Here is a 27399-nt window from a genome sequence, read left to right as displayed (position 1 = left end):
ATTTACTCAACTAGCTTCGTTTGTGTACGGATTTTGTCCATCAACACTATGGAAAACTACGTGGAGAGTTTAGACAAGCAAGCACGCGAGCGGTACACTGCGAAGTTGCATTTTATTGGAAAAAACAAAATTAAAAACAAGGACTGGAAGTCTGATCCCGATTTGTTGCCGTGTGTGACTTACATCGAACTTGTTAACTATCTTATTTTCCACCCAAGTCCCTTTTGTGAACTGAAGGATTTTCAAAATTACAAAAGTATGGAAGCCTACGAAATATTTGTGTCTGGTTGGGTTCGGGATGTGTCTGTGCACACAAGCGAAGGTGATGAAAACAAGATTGTGAAAGGGAAAGTTCTACATTCTCAGAGTTTGTCTCAGCCAAGTTTACAACCATGGATCATTGTTGACAAGTCATCATCGATTCTGTGTGCCCATTGCAACTGTGTTGCAGGTTTAGGGGAATGTTGTTCTCATGTTGTTTCCCTTTTGTTCTATGTTGAACAACCCGGGAAAGACAACGCTTCTCCGAACGGCGCACCGGTGGCTAAGTTAGCTTAGCTTTCGGGGGCTTTAAATCCTCTATTGACGCGAGTTGACTGAGGAAAGGAGACTCTCTTTCCCTGAAACCGCGTTGAATTTCTCCACCAAAATAGTGTACGAATGAGAAACTGAGTTTTGTTCGGTTTTTAAATGTCGTTTTCGTCGAAATACCTCACATATATGTTATAAAAGTAGTTTGGGGTCGTCGAGCTGTTGTCATGAAGTACACATGTCCCATAACCTCTTTAAAATTTATTTCTACATCATAAATAATTCAATTTACCTGTCAGAAAGTGGTCAGAACAAACACGAACACAGTCAAGCTTTGGCAAATTCGACCGGTTGATAGCTGCCAGCCACATTCGTCTTCGCCGTTCATTTTTCTCCTGAGCTTCAATCCCCTGATCGTAAACACACTTCGGAAGTCTAAAGAAGCCCTTCCCACCCGTTTCCCCTCGGCTACAACAGCCAACAATAACGCACGTATTCGGCATTACAATGTAGAATCTAACTGGTTCGCTGAACAATAACGATGAAGTGAAAAGGTTTGTGGACTTCCAAAATGGGCGCCAGCAATGCATTGTGGGTAATCTTAGGACCTCGAAGCACTCTATATAGTATCTATAGGAAGGTAAATGCAGTTTTCCACAATGTCACAATGATGGTGGCAAAATAAAGTGTAAAATAAAGTGGATCAGGTTTTGTCTATCGCTGGACGTTTTTAGAACACAACCCGCACGAAAAAAACGAGGGATTACTGTACCTGCTTGTTATCGATAATATTGCTATTTGGATCGATCCACCCACCTTCTCTTCCAAATTGAAGGCGCTCACCTGGTGAAGCAAACGAATCGACGAGGGAGACATTTCGTCTCTCTTCACGTCTAAAATTTCTTTAAAGCAAGGAGAAAGCCACGGTCCAGGAAAACGTGGATTCTGACCATGGAGACAAGAATTATTTCCCTCGGTGTGATTTATTTGAGTGAGTTATTCTTGTATTATTTAAATATACACATACAGGTATTTAAGGCGGCCACACCTGTTTTTGTTCATGCAAAATTTGAAAGCTTTTGCATTCTTGTTTGTATATTAACCTGACCAGTGAAAATTTTAACACCATGGAAAAGATTTTCACTAATTGGTTTGATTTTTTTGAATGAGATTCTACTCTAGAAGATAAAATGGGGAAACGCCCGATGACATGGCTGCTTCTCGAAAATATTTGTTAAATGAGTTCCGTATTTACAGTCGCATATTACGAAGACATCATGCCCAGCTCTTGTGTGTACGGGTGCACAAAACACATTTTTTTTTGCAATTCCAAGAGGAACCGGGCATTTAAAAAGCAGCCTATGGATGCAATCCATAAAATACCTGACTGGACCGAGGATACCATTAGGAATGTCCGTGTTTGCAGTTTTCATTGAGTATCTGGTGAATTATTGTAGCAATCTGGATTGGATTTACTGTACTTAAATGCTGAATTTCTTAGTAAGTGTAAATAGGATACGTGTCTACTGTAGACAGTGAATTTGGTACTACGGGTGGTATCTTGTAGATCTTTATAATAACTACTATTATATTATTATATATGCAGTGTTGAAAATAATGCCGTTGTAAGTAATGCTGTAAAGTGGACCTCTTTTTTTTCTGCTGTTACCGCTACTGGTTGTCAAAAGTGATGCATTACTTTGGATAAAGCTGTTTTCCGCGCTACAAGTTGTTTATGTCACGTCTTTTCGGATCATGTCATAATTCTAAATAGTGTTAGGTTTTAAATATTGAAATGTACCGTTTACCAAATTGTTCGAATTAGTTATCTGACTTCGTTAACATAACACCACCTAAATTCACCTAACAATGCGAGCACGTTTCTTGATGGAACAATGAACAAGAGACCGGCACTTCCACACTCGGCTGACTTAATTTCTTAAATAATTTAGCTAAGTGAACTCCATCGAATATATGGCCGAATTAGCTGAATTGGAGTCGCTTGAGTCTCTGTCAAGTCTCCTCTCTCGATCTTCTGCTTCTCTCTCCTCGACCCACGTTTTTTCCGCAAACTGGTGTGCCGGCTCCTCCCATGGGCGTGCCAATGAAAGCCGTCACGTGGCTCCAAACATCTCGGAGAAGAGCGTCCCGATGTCTGAAAAACTCATAACAGTAGAGCGCTTATCAAAACAACTTCTCCAAACAATGCCTGCCGTCCTGCGTCAGAGTTCTGTTATCATCAGAACTAAACTAAACATTCGTCATTCAGATCAGCGTGACCTGAAGCCCAAAATCTTCATTGCATTCAATAAATGTAACTTGTATTCAATCGTATAAAATCCTTCAATAGTGACTGCCATATAGGGCGGAACGGCGGCTGAGTGGTTAGCGCGGCACAGTTCTGACGTCATTGGATCAAATCCAGCTACCTGCCTTCCTGTGTGGAGTTTGCATGTTCTCCCCGTGCTTGCGTGGGTTTACTCCAGGCACTCCGGTTTTCTCCCATATTCCCAAAACATGCATTTCATGTTAATTGGCCGGTCCAAATTGTCCCTAGGTGTGAATGAGTTGTCTGTTCCCTGTGCCCTGCGATTGGCTGGCAACCAGTTCAGGGTGTCCCCTGCCCACCGTCCGAAGCTAACTGGGATAGGCTCCAGCACCCCCTGCAACCCTACTGAGGATAAGCGGTGCAGATAATGGATGGATGATCATATTAGATGTCCTAAAGTCCGGACTATAGAGTCTACTGCTTATAAGCCACACCTAGTACATTTTAAAGTATTTTTTGTACATTAATAAGCTGCACCTGACGATAAGCCGCATGTGCCCACATTGAAACTTGAGATGTTTACAAAGAAAGACTGTACAGTTTTATCATATACCCCTTTATGTTCCACAGGTAGGCCGCTCGCTGGAGTTTGATAGACAAATGCATGTCTGTACAATGTCACCAGTCTTTGTAATGCGTCATGCCACAAATCATTGGGAAGTTTAAACTCTTGGGATTCAACATTTGATGAACATTTCAAAATATACTCATTAGAAAAACATAACGATCAGTCTGAAAAAAGATAACCAAAAACTGATGAGCCAAGTCTTGGAAGTGTACGGCTGGAGACGATCAACAGCACATTTTTTCTCTTGTTATTGGTCAATATGAATTTTTTGGGGGGGTCTTTACATTTCTATAGTTTTAAATGGTTTCAATTGTTTTTCATTTGATCTTTTTTTTTGTAAATTTACTCTTTATTTTGTTGAACTTTAAGTGTAGGATAAATCTGCTATTGCAAGGTTCAATAACACAACACATGTCTGTTTTACTCTATTCAACTGACTCATACTCCCCATAAATTTTCAAAGTCTTTGACTTACAACAACTTATTTTTAAAGAAACAAATATGTATTTACCCTGGTATCTAGTTATTTTAGAGTAATTCACTTCCTAACTCGGTTACTTTTTGGAAGAAGTAATGGGTAACTATAAGGAGTAGATATTATTATAATTTGATCAGAAGTTTCTTTTGGCTTTACTTTTCTATCTGTCATACATTTCAAGCTTTACTTCCTTTCAAAATAGTTTTTAACCATTGTCTAATCAGCTATAAAATTACAGATTTCACTCAAAATATAGTTTCCCAAGGGGTAATATAAAATATGCGTTTGTTTCATTTAAAGCGGTATAACTATATATATGACACAATTATGGGAAGTTGGTGCTACCTTGTGGGTGTTTTAGACTAGAGAACTACTTTGATTGAATGTAATTTCTTCCCGTCTTATTCCAGGAATCTTTTATTACCAGCGCCCCCGATGGTAATAAAAGGGTGAATATGAATCTGAGTCGATTGTTTTTCATGATCTCATTTAGTGAAAAAAAAAAAAAATTTTTTTTGAAAAAAGGGTCCAATAACATTTCTGTTTTGACATTTCAGTGGCGGCTGGTGTTGGCGCCTTAGAAGTAAGCATCGCGGAAGCGCAGTACGAGTATGCCAGAGGTGACAATGTTACCTTACCTTGCTCGTTTCGATCGACCTTCACCAAACCGCCACTAGTCATCATCACATGGTCTGTGGAAGGATTAGAAGCTAATGCTGATGAGGTTGGTTTTAACTTCAGCCAAAAGCAATAAGCAGAAAATATTTGTGTTATCCATTATTCTGAAACTTTATGCCTCGAATTGGTGTCCCTATTTTAAAAATTTTTCTCGTGGTAGATTAGTTTAATTTGATGACGTATTGTCATCAGTATAGGTTGGAAGTAGAGCGCTCGTCTTGGGATCAAAGGATCCCAGTTCGAATCCCGGCTCATCCGTGTTACATGTCAAATTGTCCTTGGGTAAGACACTGAACCCCCTAATACCCCCAATAAGCAGGTTAGCGCTTTACATGGCTGCAAGGCCGCTATTGGGAAAGGTGGAGCACATTGTAAAGTGCTTTGGGAAGTCATTGACTTGAAAAGCGCTATATGAATGCAGATCATTTCATATAAGACTCTTAAGGAAAAAACACATACTGTGTCCATCTATATTAATTGGGAAAACTTTAAGAATATGTCCAGTTTATTTAAAAAAAAATAATAATTGCCCACATGAGCCACTAAGGGACGCCAAAGAGCTTCATGCAGTTTCAAAGCAAGTTAAGTCGGTAGAAGCATCTTTCTCTGCCTTTTGGTACTTCTGCCGGTCCAGAGCTTTTCGTTGACATGATGGCTTTTAGAGAAACTTCAAAATGAAAAAGTCAAGCTGTTTTACTACGTGTAGCTCTCAGACCGCAACATCATTGACGCACAGTTGGACACAGGGAGAAAAGGGGCGGGGTTACTGTTTCGCTATTCAGATTGCAGAACACAATGCACGATGAAAATCCACAAGGTAGCGAAACCGCGTCAAGTAAACCGACGTACGACGAGGGATTACTGTACACTGATGTGCAGTCCGTTGTTTTTTTCCCAGAGAGTGTTTGCCACTTATTACTCGTCTGGTGCATTGGTGGACATCAAAGAGACCCATCGAGGCCGGGTAACAATGGACGTGGACCTGGCAGCAGGAAAGGCCAACTTGAAACTGTCCTCTATCACACTTGATGACAATAAAGAATTTGAGTGTCGTGTCATGATCCCCGGTGACACTGAAGGCAAACTTTTTGACTCTGCTCGCCTGGTCGTTTTAGGTAAGGTTTTGAATGGGATGGCAACAAATGTGCGTCATATACACGACTTTCCCAAATTGTTTTGCTTTTAGTGGCTCCCTCTACACCCGTCTGTAAGATTCAAGGGAAACCACAATATGGACAAAACATCAACCTGACCTGTTACTCGGAGGAGGGATCCCCACCACCCCAATATGAGTGGACAAGTCTTGATGTGCGTAAAATGCCTCGTGCGGTAGACCCAAAGACCTCCCACAGTAAGTACATCAAATAAGCCCGCTCGTAGAAATACAGGGGTGCCTCTTCATTCGGAATAATTCATTTTGAGATTGTGCGAGTTGCTTGAATTTTCCCAATCTGAAATAATTAAAAACAAATGGGCCCAATACCGAGCCCGAAAAGAATCACAGTGAATGATGATAAATAGCTATAAAACACATCTTCCTAAACACTAAAAATATATTAAAGTGATTAAACATAAAAATACAATAATAAGATAGTATTTTGAGCAAATACCATGGAGGTAGTAGCACCACACAAAGGTTTAAGTATTTTATGTTTTTGGATCATTTCACATAGAAAAAAAAAATCGTTCCCATTTTGGCTCTAATCTGGATCATCTCTTGTCGCTGGTAGCAGACGACAACCCCATCGTATATTGCTTATATTGTCTTGCTTTAAATAAATATGGGCGTGCTGTGTTTGTAAGGTTTGTTATTACTCAAAGATGGTGTCTGTAACTTCATAATATTCTTCTTGCTGTTGTCATCTTATGGCTGAATTCATCATTGCAGCCTCTGGTCTCTTTTCTTGCACGTGCAAGTATGTAAAAATCTTGGATGTGCTCGGATAAACTTACTTTTTATCTTTTTGGGGGTATGGGTAGGCATTTGGGCAGGATTTGAAATGATCCTTTTCTTACTTTCACCATTTTCATCCTAGAATAAATTTAAACTGAGAGCGCGAAAACTCTTTTCCTCCAACGTAATGTGTTCCTTTGCCGTCACACAGAGGGTAAGGTAAAAGCAGATATGAGCAGTGGAACAAAAAAAAAATAAAGGCTTTGTCAACTCAGTGGGGCATTGTTAACACATATCTCACATATCTTCTGCTCAAAACAGACACAGCACAAAAAACCTGAAAACTTGTGCCAACACTACCTCATACGAATATAATGGTACTAATGTCTATGTTCGTGCACATGTCGACTGCACTACGTTTACTGCTCACCTTGCACAATGTCTGACCATTTCCTTTTTTCTGCACTATGTTGTCTATGTTTGCACCAATGCATATGCTGACTATTTTTTGCACTATGATGACTTTGCACCAAATGCAATATTGCACAACCCTTACGATACCAACGGTATCACGATAACACTGTATGTAACATCCCACATGCCGACATTTCTTGTGTAAATACCATGTAAATTATAACTATAGCCTTATCCCCCTTGTTTTATAACCTTATCTTCTCTGTTCCTTTATCTTCTTGGCTCATACCTCACTGTGAATGTGTAAAACTGGAGTGTCATGCCCAATTTCGTTGTCACAATATGTTAACCCATTTTGTAACAATGACAATAAAGGTATATTCTATTCTATTCTATCTTATGGAGCAAATATTTAATTTTGAACTTTTTAAGGACACCTCAAACCCATTACTAAGCAATTGGTGAAAGTTGACAGGTATGAGATCGACTGTTGATGATATGTAAGCTTAAAATTAAAGTTACTGTAACTTTAAATGAACGTACACACCAAAAAAATGTACAGCACAATTGTAACCATGACCGATCAACAAAAGGTAGCAGCCTTTTGCGGGAAAAAAAGGAGGCTGGCATCCCCAAAACACGCGGTGAGCTCCTGGGATATCGAAAAATATCCGTACATTGCTGTAAGTTAGATTTTGTATTGTGTGCACCTTTTTCCGAGGACAGGACAGTTATGTAGTGCTTCTTTCCGCCGCTACCGGCGTGTGGTTGCGCTGTGAGAGGTCACCCAGCATCCACCGTGAAGAAGAAATCCGGCTTTCTCTTCCTAGTTCGCGTGTAAACATTCTTTACTGTATCTCCAGCGCGCTAAGAACTTCTGCATTTTCATTGTTTTATATCTCGTGCATCCATTTGATATGGTTGGTGCAAAGAAGAGGCGAGCCGTTTCTTTTGAAGTGAAAGTGGAATAAGAAAACTTGATGTGGGTGAGAAAATGGTTGGATCGCTTTTTTTCACCCACTTAACACAGAGGAGGACCTCGTGAAGCTTATCTTCCAAAAGTAAGTTAAACTTTATTTATATTTATAGAGCATATTATTTTATGAAACTTTTATTTTTTTAGAACAAAACAACACCGGTTGCTTATATAAGCCTTAAACATACTTATATGAACCATAAACTTACAAAATATAGCACTGAAGCAACTTACTAACAAATTCAACTTACGATCGTCCGGAACCTACTTGTACTTACATTAGGTACTAGACGTTTATCGATTTTTTTTTTTTTTTTGATTTTTTTTTTAATTTTTTTTTTTTAAAGCGATCACGTAATATTGTTGAGGACAACACAATAATTGCTCAAAATTGGTGGGGACACGTTCCCATTGTCCGTGCCAAATCTGCGCTCTTTGAGAGGATTTCTGAAAAATGTTTCACCAGCTCCTAATTTTGGGACTTTGTCCTTCTTAAGTGCATCCAGATTTCTCCGAAGCAAATTTCTTTTTCAGTTTGCGAAAAGTCTATTATTTTCATAAAGGGCTTGTATTTTTTGTAAATTGTACTTGTTTTACTCCTGAAGTAAAAATCTGAATTTCTTTCTGTTTTAAGGTGTTATGCCAGGGGTGGCGAACACGTGGCTCTAGAGCCAATAAGAATGTGGCTCTTTGCCTCATCATATTTTCTATACACTGTGGCTCTTTGCCTTGTTTCATAGATAGATAGATAGATAGATACTTTATTCATCCCCGAAGGGAAATTCACTTTTCCAGCAGCATCCCTGAGCTGAGAACAATCGAAAATAACACGGGAGCTGCTGGAGTGGCTGCCATTCGTGACGGCGCCGGAGAAACGATTCAATTTGAATCATGTACAAACAAACAAACAATTGAATCATGTACAAGAAACGATTCAATTTGAATCACATGTTTGGGTTTTTTTTGTGTGTATTGAGGGTGGACACTTTCCTTGAAATCAACACAGGAACAATACTTGTTGTATTGTAAGGAGAGGAGTGTGTTATGGGAAATAATATGTTTTTAATTGTGTATGTTTGTGTGTGTCTGGCGGTCATAGCAGGTCAGTGCGTGGTGTGGCTCTTTGACTCTCACAGTTAAAAATTTCGGCTCTTTGTGTCAAACTTGATTGCCACCCCTGTGTTATGCCATTAGTTCTACTAATCTGATATGTTGAGGGGTGGCTCTTTTAATTAGCCAACAAAGGTTAAAAGTTCAAAATAATTTGCAAACATTTTGCTGAGGCTTCATGGGTTACGTCTGCAAATTTCCTTATTTTTTGGGGGGTGTATAGCCAACGGTTAACATGAAAATCTACCTCATGGTGGGAATTGAGAAGTGCAACCATTTGACCGTCGGTGATTTTGTCTTTCAGAGGGTGGCATCTTGTCTCTGTTCAACATTAGCAAAGAGACTTCGGGCTACTACACTTGCGCCTCACGTAACAAGATCCGCGATGCAAGCTGCAACATCACTCTCACTGTCATGCCACGTAGGAAAATGTTTTGCTTTCCTTTTTGGGTGTTTTTTTGCGTGTCGTCCTTAAATCTTTCATTATTCCTTCCCTCCGCGCAGCATCCATGAACATCGGCGCCACAGCTGGAATAATTGCTGGAGTCGTCGCAGCGCTGATCGTCCTGGGCGTCGTCATCTACTGCTGTTGCTGTCGCAAGAAGAAGGAAGAGGAGCAATATGCAATGGGGTACGTTTTTATTTACAGATGAATTACGTGACACGCGGATGTATTGCGGATTCCCAAAATTTCCACTAGATAGCAGGGTTATTTCGTGGAATATGCCACAAAACCAAATTATTTTCGTGGTTTGAACATTTACTAGTACCTGTAGGATGCAGATGAATTAATCGAGTGATTTGTGGCACACAACCTAACTCAAATGCTAAATTGTGTTGTTAAAATACATTTAAAATCGGTTTAAGAACAATCTCAGAGACGTTCGTCAAGGATGGATGACCTTGTTGTAGTTAAATCTTCGATCTAGAGAAATCAATGTTCGTTCTCAAGAAGAACTTTAAGTGTGTTTTGAAAAACATTTCTACCTTGATTTTAGAATGTCAAACGATAGTTGTTTTGGATTTATTGTAACCTTGTATTTAGATGAACAGAGAAGAAAAATGTCAATCAAATCCCCCTAAGAATAAATACTAAAAATGGTATCAAAGATTATTTGCATCAGTCGTTCAATGCGATTTATACTTGGGAATTTTTTTCCAGAGTTTCCGCTTGTCTTGGGGCAAAATGATGATGATAATAATAATACTGTTATGTCAGTATGATTACGCAACTGTTCGAATTTTCTAAATTCTACAGTGCCCCCGAAACTACCTGATGTTTTATTAAAATTTGGCTAAAACAAGTTCAATCAGACTGGAAACTAAGGGTGGGCGATACTAAGAATTTTGGTATTGATCAAATTCCTAGTAAACACAGGAGTATCGTCTAATATCGATATGATACCGATACTTTCTGCTTGAAAATGTTATCATGATGAATAATGTGTCCCCCCATCCTTGAGCTAGTTTATTATAATTACAATTAATTATTAGACTTGACCTAAGTGGTTGGAGAACGCTCTTGAACCTGCGGAACTCTTCATGGCTCTTGGAATCACTAGTAGACCAACGCTTTCAGAACGAAGGCTCCGGACCGGAACATAGAGGGAAATTAAATCTGAAAGATATGAGGGAGCAAGTCCATCTATGATTTTGTATAATACCAACAGAACCTTAAAATCACATCTTAAGAAAACAGGGAGCCAACGCAGGTTAGCTACAATCGGGGTAATGTGATCAAACTTTCTTGTCTTAGTTAAAAGCCTAGCTGCAGCATTTTGTACTAGCTGAAGACTCTTGATTTTGGACTTCGGGAGACCAGAGAGTGGTGCATTACAGTAATCGAGACGGGAAGTAACAAACGCGTGAATTATAATCTCCGCACCTGACTGAGACAGCATAGGGCGAATTTTAGCAATGTTGTGAAGATGGAAGTAAGTGGATATTAAAAAAAAAATAAGAAAAGAGAGATGTTTGGCCTGAACCTGAACTAATGATTTCTGGCCGGATTCGGGGCCTACGATCTTACCTCATTTTATAAGTATGCTGGAAAAGTGTGAGCCTCCCTGGTTTACAGTGATTCCAACTGGGATACTACAAAGGGTAAAGGTGAACTCTTTCCCATGAAAGTGTTTTTTGCTTTTTAGAGTTCGAGAGGAAGGCCCCCCCGACAAAATGCCTGACCGGAACGGAGCCGAAAGGTCAACCGATCGCATCGATGACGAGTCCAGTGCGAGGGCCCCACTTCGGGAACGAGACCACAGCCCCCGCAGAGATCCCGAAGGTGATCGTCGTAGCGACTACGACGATCGCCGTCAGGATCCCGACGACGGGCGAAGCGACTACTCCGATCGCCGCAGGGATTACGACGACCGCCGTCGGGATCCCGACGACCGCCGTCGGGATCCCGACGACGGGCGAAGCGATTACTCCGATCGCCGTCGGGATTACGACGACCGCCGCAGCGACTATAGTGACCGTCGTAGCGATTACACCGATCGCCGCAGCGAGTATTCAGACGTACGCGATCGCTACGACGACGACTACCGCCGCGGCGATCCTCGCGATAAGTATAACGACGATGGAGAAAGAGATAGGCGTTACCGTGACGATGACCGTTACGATATACCTTACGATGCTCGAGACAGGCCTCCAGTCCCGTCCGATAAGCCACGCAGAAGAGACGAGTAAGCGTTCCCGGTTAAACTGTCGATCTCGCAGGAACTGATATATGGCTGTCGTTTTCCCCGGCTTCGTAAAATACGAATTTGAGCTTATACCTCAAAAGTTGTAGCGTTAGGCTACCTTGTTGCCAAGGAACGAACCCTTTGTGTCGTGTTGTCTTAAGATGTGTCTCCTTGTTTTGCCAATGGAGACAGACATTTCTCTTGGATTCCAATCAATCTTCGTAAGTGCTTTCCCTTTTTAGACTATTTCTTAAAGTTAAGAAGTCTGCCCTTATTTGGGCCAGGCACTGCACTTGGAAGCTTTTGAGTAGATCGGATGCAAAACACATGAACAAGGAGATTTTGTTTTTATAAACCCTCTACGTTTTTTTAGTTTTTCAAACGTATGTTCTTTAAATCTGTCTGGAGATTTTTAAATATTTATTTAGTCAGTTTTTTGTGTCACACACACAATGAATTTTATTAGGAATATATTCTTCCTTTGCACAATGTCTTACGTTGAACAAAGATCCGCCAACTATATTATACGTTTTTTTTTCCAATCCTTTTTTATTCTTAGAGCAGAGTATTTTAGTGTTCTTGACTCTGTGAAGCCATGTGCCATTTTAAGGCTGCTCAGTCAATTTGGATACCATTCCACAGTACTTAAAAACAGGTGCAGTTTACTTTATGTCGTTGTTTGTGAGGATACGGTGTCATGTTTTTGGGGGTGCTTGTTACTCAAAGGATATCAATTGTTTTATAAGCCTGTTTTATGTGCAAATAAACAGTTTTGTAATTTAGCTTTAGTGAATCTTTTTCACAGGACATCTGTGTAAGTCTTTTAAAACATTGTAAATTATATTCCATCTGAAATAAAATGATGCTGACACACGTTTTAAATGTTTTTTGAATTTCGAACACTGGAGGGCAGTCCTTGCCATCGAATGAAGGGTCTAGCTCAAGGAGTCACTTCATATGATCCGAAACTTTATTGGGTTTTAACCGGCAAGACAGTTCCTTTATAGTTGTGTAATGACAAAAATTACAATTACTTTCTTGCGACTTTCCTGTACAGTGTGTCATTTGACTCATTTCCCTTGGGCAGGGGTCGCTTGGTAGAAGGAACATTCTCACTGAGGTCGAAAAGTAAATTAATGTCGTCAATAATAGTGCTCTAGCTCAGTGTTTTCAAACCTTTTTGACACAAGGCACACGTATTTTCATGAAATATTTGAGGCACACCGCCCGTAGAAAGTGTTTAAAGATGAATTGCTAGTTCCGGTTTCATAATTTTTTTCCCTTAAATTATCATGCTGACAAAAGTACAGTATAAATTATAGGTAGAAGAAGCACTGAAAGGACGGTTGTAAAAGGCTGTGTAAATAAAGTACTGTACATTTTACATTAACATTTTTGTCACCGTGGGTAAGGAGCTAAACCAAGTTATTCATTCTGGTTCATAATTTTGCTGTGATTTGGGATTGTATTAGTTTCATTTGTTTTCAAGTTTTACTACTATTCATGATTTTCTAGAAAAATAACAAACTAAAAATGAGCAAAAAATATTTTCTAGTGGAACAAAACATGTTTCACTACGCTCTGTCTTTTTTTGTAAAATATCAAGATATTAAAATTATGTTTTTTTTTTACTTTATTCCATTTATATTATTTTCTAGTGGAAAATGTTAAACACCTTCATTAAAAACAAAATGAGTGATCAATATATGTACCTGTGCTGTCTCATGAGCAGATAATTGCTTTATAAAAAGAGAGAAAGTCAATGCTGCCACCTACCAGTATGAATGAATGTTGCAGCAGGGCGATCAATTTTTTTTCTAAATGCTAATAAAATACCCATAAAATTGGGCTATTTCCTGTGACACACTAGACATGGTGTCACGGCACACTATTGTGCTCCGGCACACTGGTTGAAAAACACTGCTCTAGTTGGTCTTTTCGGAGGCTCACACTCAAATTATGATTCAAATATGTAAGTTTAAATCATAAAAAGATTATTGGGGAGTTTTTATTCTCAAAATTTGATTCACTAAGCTTTAGTAGTGTATATCAACTGTGCATTTTTAAATAAAGAAATTAAACGCAGGGGTCGGGGTGCTCATGCAGACTGGGACTAGGACAGTTTTTTTGTCATCCAGTGGACAGATTTAAAATTGCAAGTCATAATTTGACGAGATGCCGCTGTTGCTTTTGTGATTCTCTCGGCAGGGTCTCGCAGACCACTCACAATGATGCAGCAAACCACTTTTGGCCTGCGGGCCAGGAGTTTGCTCTCGGACAGGCGTCGAGAACCTATGGCTCGAGAGCCAGATATGGCACTTTCAATTAGTACATCTGGCTCGGAGATAAAATGTAGCCTATGCAAATCTATTCTAATTTGTTCCAATTTTAATCAATGTGAAGCAAAAGCAACGCTGGCAAAGAAATGGTTCAATCCAAAATGCAAATGGCACGGTCTCAACTATAGTTTCCAGTCACGTTGTTCCACCAAACAACCACGTTTTGGCTGTACAGTACATTTCTATGGAAGCCTCAATCTCATTAAACAGTTTGTTTTCATGAGACACTTGATGAAAACCCACAGAACAAACTGCAAACACGTGAAAACGCTAGCCAAGCACACGGAGCAATTTGATCTGGTGAATACCTGGCAAAAATACATGAACCATCATATCCATGTTAATTTTTATTTTTAAAAAATCCATAGGTTGGGGAAATTTGCGTTCCATTTAGACAATAGAATCCCCACTTAGGGGGCCACCATGTTTGTCTGGCATCCTGCTGCCACGCCGTGCTCTGTGGCGTTTGCCTTCGCTCACACCAGACAACAGAGTGAACAAAGGTGAAGACATTTGCATTTATTTGATATAACATGAGCCTCACCTAGAGGGAGCTGACATAAATGTTCTCCATCTTGCTGCTACAGGTACTGCTGAAAACTTTTTGTTTGTCTTTTGTTTTATTTTTCATTTTTCTTGCTTTTTAAATCATTTTTGTCTTTCTTTCTCCATTTTCATTTTTTTCTTTCCATGTTTTCTTGTTTTCTTTGCAGTTTTCTGTTTCCTATATTTTTTTCTTTTTATCATTTTCTTTCCCTTTTTTTCTTACCTTTTGTTTCTTTTTCTGGCTTATATTTCTTCATTTATTTTCATTTTCCCCCCATTACTTTGTTTCCATTTTCTTTTTTGGTTCCTTGCAAAATTCTGGGGAAACGGATGAAAAGCTAAATATTGTGGTCAAATATTACACACTTTGACAGGACAGCGCGGCGGCGCAGTGATTAGCGCATGTGCGGCACAGTTCTGAGGTCATGAGATTGAACCTTCCTGTGTGGAGTTTGCATGTTCTTTCCGTGCTTGCCTGGGTTTCCTGCGGGCACTCCAGTGTCCTCTCAAATTCCAAAAACATGCATGTCGGGTTAATTGGCCGGTCCCAATTGTTGCTGGGTGTGAATGAGCGAGTGAGTTGTCTGTCTCTCTGTGCCCTACGACTGGCTGGCAACCGGTTCAGGGTGTCCCCTGCCCACTGCCCGAAGATGGCTGGGATGGGCTCCAGCACCCCCGCGACCATAGTGAGGATAAGCGGTGCAGATATTGAATGAATGAATTAATTCCTTTAACGTAAATTGATGGATATTCGCAATCTGAATGTTTTTGTGTGTGTATGGATTTTTTATTCCCAAATTAACACTAAACGAGGTTTCTCAGTGATCGTCTTATTGTGAAAATCCTTTCCGGAAAAGTACGGTCTCACAGTACGCTTGACCCATTTAATCCCGTTATTTGCCCCTCGCTACTTGTGGCTACTCTGTCCGAAGACGGGGAACAAGTAACGTTTAAGATGAAGCGGAAAAAAATAGATTGCAACTTCAATTCGGATCAACTGAAATGTACTTATGTCGTCTGGAACAGGTTTTGCATACCGAAGTGGTGGATCTGGATCACTTGTTTCTCAGGTAGGTGAGGAAAAGCGCAGGTTCACACTGACAAGTTCTCTCTGCATTGGATGGATGCGGTACGTTCATTTTTTTATACAAATGAAAGGTTTCCTCTCGACTTACTGCCATGTTGTATTTAGTGTTTCTAAACCGTCTTCGTATTATTACTTTTATCATAGCTAAGTGATTTTATATTCAAGTGCACTGTTAACAAAAATTGATCTTATGACTCGCCGCTTTTGTAGTTGACCGCTAAAAGTTAACGGTAAATAATCTGATTTGACTTTTTAAAACCGGTTCATAAAGAAATAGCACCTTGAATAGATTAGAGTTGAAATAGAAGTTTTGTCACATTGAAGACAGAGTCACCGTTACTCCTCCATGTTGTTTACGCAACGATTTACAGGACGAACTCCCCGAAATATTTTGCTGTTGGCAAGAGACCCCGTTCCAGGGTTTGTCCTCACCGGATGGCCACAGGTTGCGCGCGCATATTTGACCCATAAGAGCGGTCTAAGGGGTATGAGTGTGAATGAAGCAAGAGAAGTATAGTATAGTATTGTATGTTAAATTGCGTATTTAGAGTCGCATTTTTTCAATAGCAACATGCCGGTGCACAAATTGCAATGTTAGGGAACACAATTTTTAGCCATTCCTCAAGGAAACAGGCACCATAGAAGCCCGTGGCCGCAAGCCATTAAGATAACTTACTGGACCGAGGACATCATTTGGAATGTCCGCATTTGAGGCGTACATTTTATCTCGAATGTAATTGTGGCGATATGGTCTAGATTTACTAAAGGCAAAATGCCTTAGTAAGTGTAAATATGGTGATTATCAGGGAAACGTGTTTGCTACCAATACCTACTGTAGACGTTAAGTTTGCTACTACTGGTGCTAGCTACTAGAGCTTTTATAATAATGGTTATAACTATAATAATGACCTTGTTAAAGATAATACATTTTGATAAACTGTCGTTATCATTGTTATTACTGATCCAACATTCATGATGTATTTAAGGTGGAGTACAAGCCAAGAAAAGTCAATTCTTCTAAAGTATGACCTATATGTGAACTACGCTACTGTAAATATTAACTGGTTATCCGAGCCACTATTTTCGTCCATTTAACATGCTGGCATAAAAGGTATTTTATCACAAACAAAAGTGGTTTGCAAGTGGTAAAGCACCCATGAAAATAATTTTTCTTTAACATACTTTGATCACTAAAATAAAGTCGCTAATCTACTTGCCGTATGGGGCTGCCTACACACTTTAATCGCTGGATACAGGAAGCAACACTAGGAAGTAGGGCCTCCTTCAATGTGTGGACAAGGATCTGATCATAGCCACTTGTGCCATCTAACGGTGATTTTTCATACTGAAATAAATCCCCAAACCTTGATACTTACTTACTGATGAGCTGCGTCAAACTCCAAATATCAGTTTGAATCAATACGTAAAGTTTCTTTACATTTTTGGCACTCGAACAATGCTTCTGAAAACATACTTATGCCTTACGGCATGAAAAGGTTAATAGTTTGAGCTAGTGATGGCAAAATGAAGCCCCATAAAGCAGTGAAGCCCTCAAGGGATATGCTCCACACACACGCACACGCACACGCACACGCACACACACACACACACACACACACACACACACACACACACACACACACACACATAGGGGCTTCAAGATGATTTATTGCCTCGACTACGCCATCATTTGGACAGAAAAATGGATAACACGCTTGTGTAAAATACGCTCTAAATATAAAGAAATCGGTTTGAAGAATGTACTAAGGGAGTAACACTGCATAGTGAATTGTTCTGTGTTACCTTGTGTTTATGCAACATGTGAAAAAGGAGGTAAAATAATTATAATAAATAATAATAATCATTTTAAAAACAATATTTTTCTTTCTTTTTTGGACCCAAGCGGTTTATTTTTTCACAAAGTACAGATGAAGCAGGGGTGCATAGATGTGTGATAGTAAGTTTGTAAAGAATTAGAAGCGCATACAGTGATACAATTACTTACAAAAGTCTCTACATACAAAAGTTCAGGTTACAAAGTACCTGAACGGGAAAATGTTGCCTCTAGTTACAAAGGCCTTTCAGAATACAAAGTCCAAAATACAGTACCATTCGCTGCTCCCTGAGCATGCTCTTCGCTTCCCCAGTTAAAAGGTTAATCAATATTTTTGTTATTTCCTCTACTGTTTTTTTTACATTATTTGCCGCTCGTTTTATGTTTATGGCTGTTACCTAATTTTAGTATGTATTTGTTTCATGTTTGGATTTGTGAGTAATTAGAAAATCTATATTTTAATGCGGGACTTAGAACAGATTAGCACATTTATATGAAAAAGGAGTCTCTACTTAAAAATATTCAGGTTACAAAGCTGCTCTAGAACGAATTAAATTCGTAAGTAGTCTGTATTTCTGCGACTTCCAGTACTGAAGGGCACCTTTAACAGTGAGGGTGTTTCTTTGCCACTTTTATTTCGGACCACACTCAAAACTAGTAAACCATTTAATGAATCAGTTACCCGGTACACCCAGGACTTTAAACGTCACCGCTTACGCCATCAACACACACCTCGACTCGCGGTTCATGAACCACTCATCTAAAATACTCGACACACGCTTCAGGGATGCAAGCCAAGGAGTGCATCACTAGTTTGAGTCATGTTTTATCACATTATTCCACACCCTCAAAAGTGAAAACATTCCTAGACCCTCTTTGAAAATCGCAACAGGAACCCCCCCCACACACAGCAACTCCTTCTGCTTATATGTTGCCCCCAGAAGGGATTTAGTTTTAAATGAGTAATAACGTGTGGGTTGCTCTCCCAGCTCCTTGATCCCGGGAGAATCAGTCCTCTGTTTTTGTACTTTCCTACAAGAAAAGCCCTTTTAGTACGATTTTTTCATCTTGTTTTGTTTGATCCTTTAATGGAAGTTCATCAGAGAAAAGCACGCCTGTTTTCAGTGGTCACTCAGTGGGGCGGCAGTAGCTCAGGAGGTAGAGCGCTCGTCTTGGGACCAAGGGATCCCAGTTCGAATCCCGACTCGTCCGTGTTACATGTCGAAGTGTCCTTGGGTAAGACACTGAACCCCTAATACCCCCAATAAGCAGGTTAGCGCCTTACATGGCAGCAAGGCCGCTATTGGGAAATGTGGAGCACATTGTAAAGCTCTTTGGGAAGTCATTGACTTGAAAAGCGCTATATAAATGCAGATCATTTCATTTCATTTCATTTCAAGACTTTTCCTTTAGGATAGATTAAGACACATGTGACAAACTCATGGCCCGCAGGCCGAATGTGGCCCGTGAGACCGTGCTGTGAGATGCACAAGAGGAATGTTATGGGCATCGCATCAGACATTGACTCGCTGTTTTGAATATTTCCACTAGATGTCGCCTAAACCGTGCGCCACCGGCAAAGCACCTGGCAAAGGTGTATTTGCTGGCTACCATAAATAGACCAGAGAACATGGAGGAATCCTATCCAGATGTCATTTTACCAAAAATTGAAGTCACGTACATGATATTTAAGGCATTATAAAAAATAAAAATGAAAAAACTAGCTCCTGGTTGTCTTTACAGGAGTTTCTATTATAGATACCAAGTCTAGCAGCAAAGTTCCCATATTCAAGTAAATATTTTCGTTAAGAAATGTAAAACAGACTTTTAAATCATTATATCAAATTCCAGTCAATGTGAGTTTTTTTCCCCAATTTAAATAAACTGTAGTAAAAATTAATTCAATTGTTTCACTTTTTAATTGTTTTTATAAATGCACAGTCCTGAAAGAATTGCAAGCAACTAAATCATAATGATGAAAAAAATATTTATTAAACCTCAATCAGGGTTTTATAATCAAATCTTACATCCCCTAAATCCTAATTTAAATGTGAGCCTGTGAAAAGACCCCCAGCCCTCCAGCTAAGGCATCCTTTTTTGGCCATTAATTTACGAGTGTGCCACCCTGATAATGTTTTTTTCTACCTCTTGCACAAGAGCTTAAATGAGTTTGACACGCCTGCATTGGATAGATAGATAGATAGATAGATACTTTATTCATCGCCGCAGGGAAATTCACATTAAGATTTTTCTTAAATGTACATAACGTAACTCTTTGACCACTACATTTCTCAGTATAGTGTTGTACAACAGAAAGTGAGTGCTAAAAAACACAAGGAAGAATAAAGACTCAAAGAGACGAAAACACATTATTTTCGCTCACTTTTTTGCCTAGCCTTTTTGCGAAGAAAGAAAAAAGTAAGAGACAACAGGAAATGTAAGAAAGAAAGAAGGGGAAAAAAGACAAAACTATGATCAAACTCAAACAAAAAAAAAGAAACGATAAAAAAAGAGCAATGAAAAAAATGATAAGAAGAAAAAGGGAAAAAAGAAAGAAAATATGAAAACAGGACAAGAGAAAAAGGCAGGAAAGGGGGAAAATGAAAGGGATTTATTACAATAAATAAAAATGAAAAAGAAAAGAGGAAAAAAATACTTAGAATGAGCAAAAAATTATCTTACATGGAACGTTCTAAGTTCTTTCAGTTTTCTATTTGTGAAAAAATAATATTAATTGTGTCCAAAATAAATAAAAGAAGCTTTAGCCTCGGCAGCAAGATGGCGGACAATCACGTCAAATAAACGATCATTTCTCAACCGCTAAATATATTTTTTAAAATGCATGTTTATGTGATAGTTGATATATATTTTTTTATGATTACTTAAATCAATATTGTTGTTGTTTTTTAAATGAAGCTTTTTTTTACCACCAGTAGGCACCTAATAATATACACTGTCCCTTTAAAACAGACTAAGATACTTCTCTCTAAGATCCTTCTTTTTTTACACTTGACTTTTACAATCTGGGATCCCCGGACAGAGTAGAAGCAGTTGCCTTGGCGTTAAAACCATTGGAATCTGTTAAAAAGAATAGCATCCATCAAGCTCTGATTTGTTTGCTTTTGGAAACCGTTTCTCCCTTAGCCAATGCAAGAAGTCTTAAAATGATTAAAGGTCAGTTTTGCAAGTTTAAAGTTGTTTACAATCTTTGCGCATATACGGTATATGTATGTACTGTATAGAGTTTCCATTGAAATAACTGGTGAGTTTGAGCTATGTTTTTGTTTTAAGTAACAATTGAAAAAAAACTAAAATTGTGTTTCTTTCATCCCTAAGTTATTCTTCCAAAACGGATCTAAGATCAACATATATGAGAAAACACAAATGAGACATGCGAGAGTAAGAGAAAGAAAGCGTGACAGGAGAAAGAAAGAAAGAAAGAAAGAAAGAAAGAGTAAGACAGAGAGACCAAAAGAGGGAGAAAAAAGAGAAAGAGAGAAACACAAGGAGAGAAAGAGAAAGAAAGACACAAAAAGGGAGAAAGAAACAAATAACGAGGGAGAGAGAGAAGGGATTAAAAAAAGAGAGAAAGAAAAATTGAGAAAGAGAGTGAGCCAGAGAGAGAGACAAAGAGGGAGGGAAAGAAAGAAACAGAGGAACACAGATAGAAAGAGAGGGAGTGAACAAAGAAGAAAGATGCAGAGAAGAAAAGATAAAGCTAGAAAAAGAAAAATAGGCTGAGGTGCAGCATTAGCTCAGGAGGTAGAACACTAGTCTTGGGATCAAGAGGTCACAGGTTCGATTCTCTGCTCCTCCGTGTTATATGTCGAAGTGTCCCTGGGCAAGACAGTTAATCCCTAATGCCCCCGATAGCAGGAAGTTGCCTTGCATGGCTGACGCTGCTATCGGTTAGTTAGTGTGTAAAAGGGAAAAGTGTAAAGCACATTGTAAAATGCTTTGGGAGGTCTTCATTGACTTGAGAAGCGCTATATAAATACAGAACATTTACATTTATCGAGAGAAAGAAAGAAAGGAGAAAGAGGGAATGAAAGAAAGTGAGAGAGAAAAGGAAAGACGGAGATAAAAGAGACACAAAGAGAATGAGGCAGAGGAAAAGAGAAGAGAAAGCGAGAGAGAGAGAAACAAAGAAATGGAGAAAGAAAGAGAGCGGGGGAAAGACTGAACAAGAGAGAGAAAAAGAGACACAAAGAGAATGGGGGAGATGAAGAGAAAAAGAATTATTAGGCAAGTTGTATTTTTGAGGATTAATTTTATTATTGAACAACAACCATGTTCTTAATGAACCCAAAAGTCTCATTAATATCAAAGCTGAATATTTTGGAAGTTGGAGTGGGGCTTTTTTAGTTTTAGCTATTTTAGGAGGATATCTGTGTGTGCAGGTGACTATTACTGTGCATAATTATTAGGCAACTTAACAAAAAACAAATGTATACCCATTTCAATTATTTATTTTCATCAGGGAAACCAATATAACAGCTCAACATTCACAAATATACATTTCTGACATTCAAAAACAAAACAAAAACAAATCAGTGACCAATATAGCCACCTTTCTTTTCAAGGACACTCAAAAGCCTGCCATCCATGGATTCTGTCAGTGCTTTGATCTGTTCACGATCAACATTGCGTGCAGCAGCAACCACAGCCTCCCAGACACTGTTCAGAGAGGTGTACTGTTTTCCCTCCTTGTAAATCTCACATTTGATGAGGGACCACAGGTTCTCTATGGGGTTCAGATCAAGTGAACAAGGAGGCCATGTCATTAGTTTTTCTTCTTTTAGACCCTTTCTTGCCAGCCACGCTGTGGAGTACTTGGATGCGTGTGATGGAGCGTTGTCCTGCATGAAAATCATGTTTTTCTTGAAGGATGCGGACTTCTTCCTGTACCACTGCTTGAAGAAGGTGTCTTCCAGAAACTGGCAGTAGGACTGGGAGGTGAGCTTGAGTCCATCCTCAACCCAAAAAGGCCCCACAAGCTCATCTTTGATGATACCAGCCCATACCAGTACCCCACCTCCACCTTGCTGGCGTCTGAGGCGGACTGGAGCTCTCTGCCCTTTACCGATCCAGCCACGGGCCCATCCATCTGGCCCATCAAGACTCACTCTCATTTCATCAGTCCATAAAACCTTAGAAAAATCCGTCTTGAGATTTTTCTTGGCCCAGTCTTGACGTTTCAGCTTGTGTGTCTTGTTCAGTGGTGGTCGTTTTTCAGCCTTTCTTACCTTGGCCATGTCTCTTGAGTATTGCACACCTTGTGCTTTTGGGCACTCCAGTGATGTTGCAGCTCTGAAATATGGCAAAACTGGTGGCAAGTGGCATCTTGGCAGCTGTACGCTTGACTTTTCTCAGTTCACGGGCAGTTATTTTGCGCCTTGGTTTTTCTACACGCTTCTTGCGACCCTGTTGACTATTTTGAATGTAACGCTTGATTGTTCGATGATCACGCTTCAGAAGCTTGGCAATTTTAAGAGTGCTGCATCCCTCTGCAAGATATCTCACTATTTTTGACTTTTCAGAGCCTGTCAAGTCCCTCTTCTGACCCATTTTGCCAAAGGAAAGGAAGTTGCCTAATAATTATGCACACCTGATATAGGGTGTTGATGTCATTAGACCACACCCCTTCTCATTACAGAGATGCACATCACCTGATATGCTTAATTGGTAGTAGGCTTTCGAGCCTATACAGCTTGGAGTAAGACAACATGCATAAAGAGGATGATGTGGTCAAAATACTCATTTGCCTAATAATTCTGCACTCCCTGTATATGACTGCCATCTTGCTGCTAAGGGTACCTGCAAAAACCTTGTGAAAAACTGGGCAAATAAAGAAAAATGGTGCTGTTGGTAATTTTGAGTGTCAGCAGTTTATATTCTTCCTTGTGCTTTGCAGCACTCGTTTTCTCTTGCACTACACAATACAGCAACATCTAGTGCAGGGTTCCCGCAGATCCTTGAAAAGCCTTAAAAGGCATTCAATTAATTATTGCTGCATTTGGGCTCTTTTTGGTGGGCCGAGCCAAAAAGCCAGTTTCCTAAAATTAGCCATCATTCCCATCACTAGGTGAAGTCAAGTCATGTTTATTTGTAAAGCCCTAAATCACAAGGAGTCTCAAAGAGCTGTTCATAAAACAGACTATTACAACACCATCCCCTCATCTAAAACCTACATGAGGGCAAGGAAATACTTAAAAACCCCAGTGTGAAGAAATGAAGAAACCTTGAAAAGGTATCAGATCAAATCTTAGAGGGCAGAGCATTCCACATGCGCCCGTTGGTCATTGAATTGTAGATTGCAAAATAGGAATTAGGGTAGGTTAAAAAAAGAAACATACATAGTAACCAAATGAAGAACCTTGTACTGTCATGATTGCCGATTCAGAGCACCTGCGATTGCTTGTTAGCGCCAACAGCCCGGACAGCTGATTGGCTTATGTACTCTTTTTAAACCCCCGACTTCCAAGAGATCCCTGTCAGACTGTTATGCGAACCGTTGCCCCCAGCTCGGTAAGCTCTTACGTTAGACTCTGTTCCTGCCCTGCTTTTCTCTGCCCGATCCTTTTTGCCAACCTGTTTCCGGACCTGATTCTGCCCCGTTCTGCCTGCCCGTTATCCAATCTGTTTTGCCCCGTTACCTGCCTGCCTCCCGTTGCCGACCTCCTTTCCGAACTTGACACCGCCCTTGCTCTCCAGTCCCGGCTAGCGACTTGTAATTCCCGCCTGTCTTTGACCCTCCTCGCTAGACACGGAAGTGCCACTTCCGCATCTCCTGCTCCTCTTGTCCGTCAACCATTGGATCCGTGGAAGCAAGCCTTACTCTCCCTCTTAATAAAAACTGAGAAAACGAGCGCTATTGGGTCCTGTGTCCGTTTCTGGTCTGTGACGTGTACAGACAAATAGGAATGCAATGTGCATGTGAAGTGAGTAATCCAAAGTGACGGCAGGCCAGCGAGCGGGAGACGCCAGAAGCAGGCGTGGTAGAGCTGAAGCGCCTTAAACTCTTGATCTCAAGACCTCGTGTTTTCGCAGATGTTTGCGGGTGTGGATACGTGGGGGTGGAATGTTTCCTTTGCATGGTCCTCCTTCTACTGAATGTTGCTCCTGACATGCTGATTTCAAGCTCCTGGTCATCATGTGACTGCAGGTTCACAGGCTGCAAAACAAGGATGACCAAGTTACAGCTCGGCCTTAGTTTTTTATCTTGCCAACTGCATGTTGGGTAATGTGCTATTGTGTTTTTGAAGTTACTCGACTCAACATGTGGGGAGGAAGCTCAAGGGTAAATTAATTCAGTGTCCTTAATATCTATCTTGTGTCCTTGTACTAGCAATCTTATCATTTGTAAAAGAACAGACATACAAGTGGGACATATTTGTCACAACAGTATTTCGAAAATGTTGGATACTTGCGGTTAAAGAAGAGTTGTGAACTGTCAAAATGTCAACTTTCACAGACCAGAAATAGACACAGGACCCAATAGCGCTTGTTTTCTCAGTTTTTATTGATAAAGAGGGAGAGTAGGGCTTGCTTCCACGATCCGATGTTTGACGGACAAGGGGAGCAGGAGATGCGGAAGTGGCACTTCCGTGTCTAGCGAAGAGGGTCGAAGACAGGCGGGAATTACAAGTCGCTACCCGGGACTGGAGAGCAAGGAAGGTGTCAAGTTCGGAAACGAGGTCGGCAACGGGAGGCAGGCAGGTAGCGGGGCAAAACAGATCGGATAATGGGCAGGCAGAACGGGACAAAGTCAGGTACGGAAACAGGTTGGCAACGAGAATCAGGCAGAGAAAAACAGGGCAGGAACAGAGTCTGCTCATATAAATCCACAGATAAGAAAATGTCCTCTGCATTTCTAGTAGTAAGTCATGTAAGTCTCGTCCCACATAAGTCTCACGTAAACAAGTAAAACTCCTTTGTTGTGTCCGTAGATTTATCCAATTCTAAAGCAAAATATTTGTTTGTTATTCTTTGTCATGTCTTCAAATTGCAGTCTCGTTAGGACATTTGAGTTATTGTTTCCAGTTTTTCAGCTGCAGACTAATACAACACCCTTTTTGGGTCGCGACCCACCAGTTGAGAAACACTGCACTACACAATATGAAGACATCTAGTGGCCAAATATTAAACAGCGTCCCTGTGTAATGTTCCTAATGCTTCTTTACTCAACAAGTTTTTGCATAATTGTGCAAATGACCATCAACTGTAAAAGAAGTGGATGAAAATATCACAAGTTTGTCATTGTCACATTAAAGTAAATTAGCAGAAATATGATATGCTTTCATCATTTTATTCTGGCAAAAAGCAAACTCATACATAAATAAATCCAGAATATGTAAAATGTTCTTAGTAGTGTGTTGTGTGGTTCAAAAGTATCCAATTGTGTTCTCCGCAGGTTTCCTCTCGCAGCAGTGCTGTGGAATTCACGTCCTAGTAAGAGAGGAGAAGAAGTATGCCGTTTTGTTTCAGTCGGTGGTGCTGCCCTGCCAGTTCAACAGCGTGTCCACGCAAACGCCCATCGTGCAGTGGGTCTACAAGTCTTACTGTCGAGATCGCACGCGGGATTCCTTCAGCCTCCCTGACAGCCTGAGCCCGGGCGGGCACATGGGGGGAGATGGGGCTCACGTCAACGGGAGGAAATCCAGTTACCTGGACTGCTCGGACGATGGTCGCACAGTGCGAACGGTGGCCTCCATTGCCGGATCCTCATTCACCCTGTCGGAGTACTACAAGAACAGAGATGTGTCTATCATCAACAGTAAGAAATACTCACATTTTCAGAAATCAAATGATGGGACGTTTGCCTCTAATACAGTGTTTTTTAACCTGGGTTCCATCGAACCTTTAACAATGATTAGCTTTCTAAATATAATGTGTGTGTGGGTGTGTTTGTTCTTTAACCACGATCGTGTCACAGGCCAGAAACGGAGACAGGACCCAGTAGCGTTCGTTTACTCAGTTTTATTGATAAAGAGGGAGAGTAGGGCTTGCTTCCACGATCCGATGGTTGACGGACTAGGGTAGCAGCTGGCTTGAAACGTGGAAGTGGCATTTCCGTGTCAACGAGGATAATCGTAGACTGCAGGGACACTGGTCATTAGTCGGGACGGGAGAGCAAGGGCGGTATCAAGTCAAGTCAAGTCATTTTTATTTGTATAGCCCTAAATCACGAAGAGTCTCAAAGGGCTTCACAGATTGTTACACTATATTACACAAACTATATTCAACCGACAAGAGGAGTAGGTTATTCGTATGCAATGGAGTAGAAGTGAGTTTTAAGTTTAGATTTAAACATTTCCACTGAGGTTGCAGATCGAATCTCAGGGGGAAGAGCATTCCACAGCACCGGTGCCCGGATGGAGAACGCTCTCGAACCAGCAGAAGACTTCTTTGCTCTCGGGATCATCAGAAGACCAGCACTCTCAGATCGTAGGCTTCGGACCGGGACATAGTGGCAGATCAGATCTGAAAGATAAGAGGGAGCAAGTCCATGTATGATTTTGTACAATACTAAGAGAACTTTGAAGTCACATCTTTGGCTAACTGGGAGCCAATGCAGGTTAGCCATAATCGGTGTTATGTGATCGTACTTTTTTGTCCTAGTTAAAAGCCTCGCTGCGGCATTTTGTACTAGCTGAAGAGACTTGATTCTGGACTTCGGGAGACCGGAGAGTAGTGCATTGCAGTAATCGAGACGGGAGGTAACAAATGCATGAATTATTGTTTCCGCATCAGACTGAGACAGTATTGAACGGATTTTAGCAATGTTGCGAAGATGGAAGAAGGCAGTTCTAGTAATTTGCTTTACATGCATCTCAAAGGATAGATCAGGGTCAAATATGACACCTAAATTTTTAACTGAGTCACTCTGTGTGATGTGACATTTGTCAATGTTCACAGCAGTTTTTGC

At 40.3% G+C, this 27399-nt stretch overlaps 2 protein-coding genes across 6 annotated transcripts in view; both read left to right on the top strand.

The window, feature by feature from the left end:
* The first annotated feature begins 1354 nt into the window (after positions 1-1354).
* Positions 1355-12538, top strand: gpa33a (glycoprotein A33 (transmembrane), paralog a). The gene is made up of 7 exons (XM_088334236.1): positions 1355-1522; positions 4464-4630; positions 5483-5699; positions 5771-5935; positions 9283-9399; positions 9483-9609; positions 11126-12538. Exons 1-7 carry the CDS (start codon positions 1483-1485, stop codon positions 11667-11669), a joined length of 1377 nt encoding a protein of 458 aa, XP_088190362.1. The 5' UTR covers positions 1355-1482; the 3' UTR covers positions 11670-12538.
* Positions 12539-15468: 2930 nt separating this feature from the next.
* The window catches only part of LOC148367362 (uncharacterized), a 38744-nt gene continuing 26813 nt past the window's right edge, over positions 15469-27399 (top strand). For all 5 annotated transcript variants that reach the window (XM_088334227.1, XM_088334229.1, XM_088334230.1 and 2 more), the window contains exons 1-2: positions 15469-15620; positions 25885-26247. In XM_088334227.1, coding sequence (XP_088190353.1) covers positions 15506-15620; positions 25885-26247 — 478 coding nt within the window. In that variant the 5' untranslated portion in view covers positions 15469-15505. The remainder of the gene's footprint in view (positions 15621-25884; positions 26248-27399) is intronic.

Source organism: Urocampus carinirostris, chromosome 4, assembly GCF_059441175.1.
Source record: "Urocampus carinirostris isolate Australia breed hairy pipefish chromosome 4, RoL_Ucar_1.0, whole genome shotgun sequence".
Classification (NCBI taxonomy): domain Eukaryota; kingdom Metazoa; phylum Chordata; class Actinopteri; order Syngnathiformes; family Syngnathidae; genus Urocampus; species Urocampus carinirostris.
The sequence above is the reverse complement of the archived record's forward strand: the minus strand, read 5'-3'. Positions and strand labels throughout refer to the sequence as shown.